At 59.5% G+C, this 3,883-nt stretch overlaps 1 protein-coding gene across 1 annotated transcript; it reads left to right on the forward strand.

The window, feature by feature from the left end:
• Positions 1-325: 325 nt before the first annotated feature.
• Positions 326-1,624, forward strand: GPR135 (G protein-coupled receptor 135). Its single transcript, XM_024214643.2, has one exon. It carries the CDS (start codon positions 326-328, stop codon positions 1,622-1,624), a length of 1,299 nt encoding a protein of 432 aa, XP_024070411.1.
• Positions 1,625-3,883: the final 2,259 nt, after the last annotated feature.

The raw sequence follows: 3,883 nt of genomic DNA on the forward strand, positions 1-3,883 counted from the left end.
GGGGTCTCGGCAGCGCGGGGGTCGCCGCTGACTCTCGCCGGGCCCCGTGTGCGCAATCGGGCAGGCCGGACTCGGTTCCCTGGGCAACGGGCTGGAGACGTCAGCGGCTCCCGGAGCCCCCGAAGCCCGCACGCAGCGGGGGGCGCGGGCGCGCGGCAGGCAGAGCACAGAGCCCGCCAGGCCGGGCGGGGAGCAACAGCCCCAACCGCGGCTCCGCGTCCCCGCTGCAGCCGGGACCCCAACCCCTGGGCCGGCCTCGGGCCGAGCCCCCTCCCCCCGCCTGCCGCTCTCCCCGGGGCGGCGGGGAAGGGGATGCTCGCCGCTTATGGAGCCGCCGTCGGCGAGCCCGGGGCTGCTGAGCGCCCTGTCCCGGGCGGGGGGCAATGAGAGCGGAGGGGAGGCGCCGGCAGCTGACCCCGCCGCCGGGGCGGAGGAGGCGGGCTGGTCGGGCGCGGCGCTGGCCTCGCAGGCGCTGCTGCTGGTGCTGATCTTCGCCCTGTCGGCGCTGGGCAACGGGGCCGTGGTGCTGGTCATCGCCCGGCACCGGCAGCTGCGCACCGTCACCAACGCCTTCGTGCTGTCGCTGTCGCTCTCCGAGCTGCTGGGCGCGCTGCTCTGCCTGCCCCTCGCCTTCCTGCGCCTGCTGAGCCGCCCGCGCGGCGCCTGGCTCTCCGGCCAGCGCCTGTGCCTGGCCAGCGCCGCCCTGCACGCCGGCCTGGGCATCGCCGCCACCCTCACCATGGCGCTGCTCTCCTTCGACCGCTACTGCGCCATCGTGCGCCAGCCCCGCCGCAAGATGGGCCGCCGCCGCGCCGCCCAGCTCCTGGCCGCCGTCTGGCTGGCGGCGCTCGGCTTCGCCGCGCCCTGGTACCTGCTGGCCCAGGCGGCGGGCGGGGGCCACGGGGCCGGCTCGGGCCGCTGCACCTACGTGCTGCTGCCCTGGGGCTCGTCGCGGCTGGGCCCGCCCTACAGCGCGGTGCTGATCGTGCTCTGCTACCTGCTGCCCTTCGCCCTCATGTGCTTCTGCCACTACAACATCTGCCGGGCCGTGCGCCTCTCCGAGAGCCGGGTGCGGCCGCTCACCACCTACGGCCACCTGCTGCGCTGCTACGGAGAGATGCGCACCGCCACCACCGTGCTCATCATGATCGTCTCCATCATCTGCTGCTGGGGGCCCTACTGCGTCCTGGGGCTGGCGGCCGCCGCCGGCCACCTGCCCTTCTCGCCCACCGTGGACGCCGTGGCCAGCTGGATGGCCTGGGCCAACGGCGCCATCAACCCGCTCATCTACGCCGCCCGCAACCCCAACATCGCCATGCTGCTGGGCCGCAGCCGCGAGGGCGGCTACCGGACTAGGAACAACGTGGCCGCTTACCTGGCCGCCCGGGGCCAGCGCCTGGAGGCCCGCGGCCGGGCCGAGCCAGGCCGGGAGCGCTATGCCCAGCAGCGGCCCGGCGGCCACGCCGCCAGCACCCTCTCCTCCTCCAGCCCGGCCAGCGGCGGCGAGGTGGCCATGTGGGCTTGCAAGAACCCGGCCGTGCTCTTCTGCCGCGACGCGCAGCCCGACACGGCCTCCCAGGCTGCCCTGCCGCCCAAATCCGACACCGCGGATACCAGCCTCTGAAGCGGCCGGGGGGGCCTGACAGCGAGCTGGCTCGGGCTGTGGAACAGGTGCCCACGGGAAGGACTGGGAGACCTGTGGCTTGGGCCGTTTGAAACTAGGCTGAGCAAAGCCCTAGTTACCGGGGAGCAATGTGCAGTAACCAGGGGGCTGCACTGGATGAGCTAGTGGGTCTGCTCCAGTTCTTAATGCCGGCGTGGGAGACAAAGGAAGTACCCAGGGGCAGGTGCGCTGGCTCTCCCCATTTCAACAGGGGATCAAAGATGCAAGGGAGAGCCGCTGAAATGAGCCCAGCACAGCTGCAGAGAGAGAGAAGGTGGCAGTAATCACCCTGTGAGCTCATCTCTGTTTAGCAAAAAAGTGCCAATAGGAAGTTAAGAACAACACAAGCCGCCTGAGCATTGGAAACTGTTAAGTGCCAAAAAAAAAAAAAGAGACTGAAAGCTGAATATTGCCAGCTCTAAGACACTCAAAAGTATCACACTGTGAAAACTGCAGCTTTGCAGGAGACAGTTGCTTTAACGCATTATATGTGGAAATACACCAAGTCTCAGACTAGGACAGACTGAAAATCTGACATCACCAAGAGCACCTTGAGGTTCATTTTTAAACCCCAAACATAAGAAAAATCCCATTCAGAGCTCTGCAGATTTAAAGAAAGTGTGCAAGGTTAGGGGGGAGAAGAATGAAACTTGAAGCCCCATGAAATTTGTGATAGTTTCCTTTCAGTACATACATTGTGTGAGAAGTATTTCAAACGGGGAACATTCCCAGAAATGGGAGATCAGTACTGCATTCTGATCCAGACAAAATTGAAGAAAAGATAAAATATGGGTTTGGAATAGATGTGGCATCATTCAGTTTGTAGACTTGTGAATTTCCTCTTTGAGATGGACAAAAATGTCTAATTTCATCTAACATCCTTTGAATATATTTATATGAGCCACTAGGGCAGGGGTGGGCAAACTATGGCCCGGGGGCCACATCTGGCCCTGCAGATGTTTTAATCCAGCCCTCGAGCTCCTGCCGGGGAGCGGGGTCCAGGGCTTGGCCCGCTCCACTCATGCCGTGGCTCCTGGAAGCAGCAGCATGTTCCCCTCCATCTCCTCTGCATAGGGACAGCCAGGAAGCGCTGCCCCCGAAGCTCCCATTGGCCACGGTTGCCTGCGGACGTGGCAGCGCACAGAGCCGCCTGGCTGCGCCTCGGCGTAGGAGCCGGAGGGGGGACATGCCGCTGCTTCCAGGAGCTTGAGGTAAGCGCTGCCAGGAGCCTGCACCCCAGACCCCCTCCTGCGCCCCAACCCCTTGCCCCAGCCCTGATTGCCCTCCGAACCCTTCAGTCCCACCCTCCTGCACGCCAGAGCCCACACCGCCAGCCAGAGCCCTCACCTCCCCACCCGCAGCCCAACCCCATGCCCCAGCCTGGAGCCCCCTCCCACAGCCTGAACTCCTCATTTCTGGCCCCACTCCAGAGCCCGCACTCCAACCCCCAATTTCGTGAGCATTCCTGGCCCGCCATACACTTTCCATACCCAGATGTGGCCCTCGGGCCAAAAAGTTTGCCCACCCCTGCACTAGAGAGAGGCATGTATTCTTTTGAAGGAGAGAAAAAACAATGTAATGAGTCTCGTTTGTATTTCAGGGTGCACATTATCCTGCTCACTGCGTAACTCAGTTGACCTATTAGAATTTAATGATATTTGGAAAACAGCTTTGATTGCCAGTACCGATATCATATAAAAGCAAAAAGAGCACAAATCAGTATGTTGAAACCAACTTACATGAAATGCTGCTGCACAGCCAATCCTCATCTTGGGATTTATGAATTTATTTTTCCTCAGAGGTTCCAGATCTCAAGCCTTAAATTAATACTTTTAATTGGAAATGGGATTCAGACCTTCTGTTACCTTCACTAAATGTAAATGTGAAGAAATAGCCAGTATTTTTCTTGTACAGTATTTAAATGATAATGTTTTACCAGATTTTTCAATGGTTTGTGACTCGAGTGGATGTATATCATTATTTTGTAAATGAAACAAGAAATAAATTGTCTTTTATGAAAGAGATTAAAATGTTTCTGCCTTTTGTCATCCAAAAGCTAAATATGAAAGGACAAAGGGGTGACAAAATTGCCATGATAATGGGGAGAGATTTAATGGTAGATGAAATTTTAAAATCTTGATAATTTGTCGTGCTTTCATAATTACTGTACTTTTCTAGTTAGGGCTCCATCATGCCCCTTCTTAAATCAGTGGGAGAAAG

This window comes from Terrapene carolina, unplaced genomic scaffold (assembly GCF_002925995.2).
Source record: "Terrapene carolina triunguis isolate 2854851 unplaced genomic scaffold, T_m_triunguis-2.0 Scaffold189, whole genome shotgun sequence".
Classification (NCBI taxonomy): Eukaryota; Metazoa; Chordata; order Testudines; family Emydidae; genus Terrapene; species Terrapene triunguis.

Coding starts and splice junctions, on each gene's coding strand:
- GPR135 (XM_024214643.2), top strand. CDS start 326: ATGGAGCCGCCGTCGGCGAGCCCGGGGCTGCTGAGCGCCCTGTCCCGG.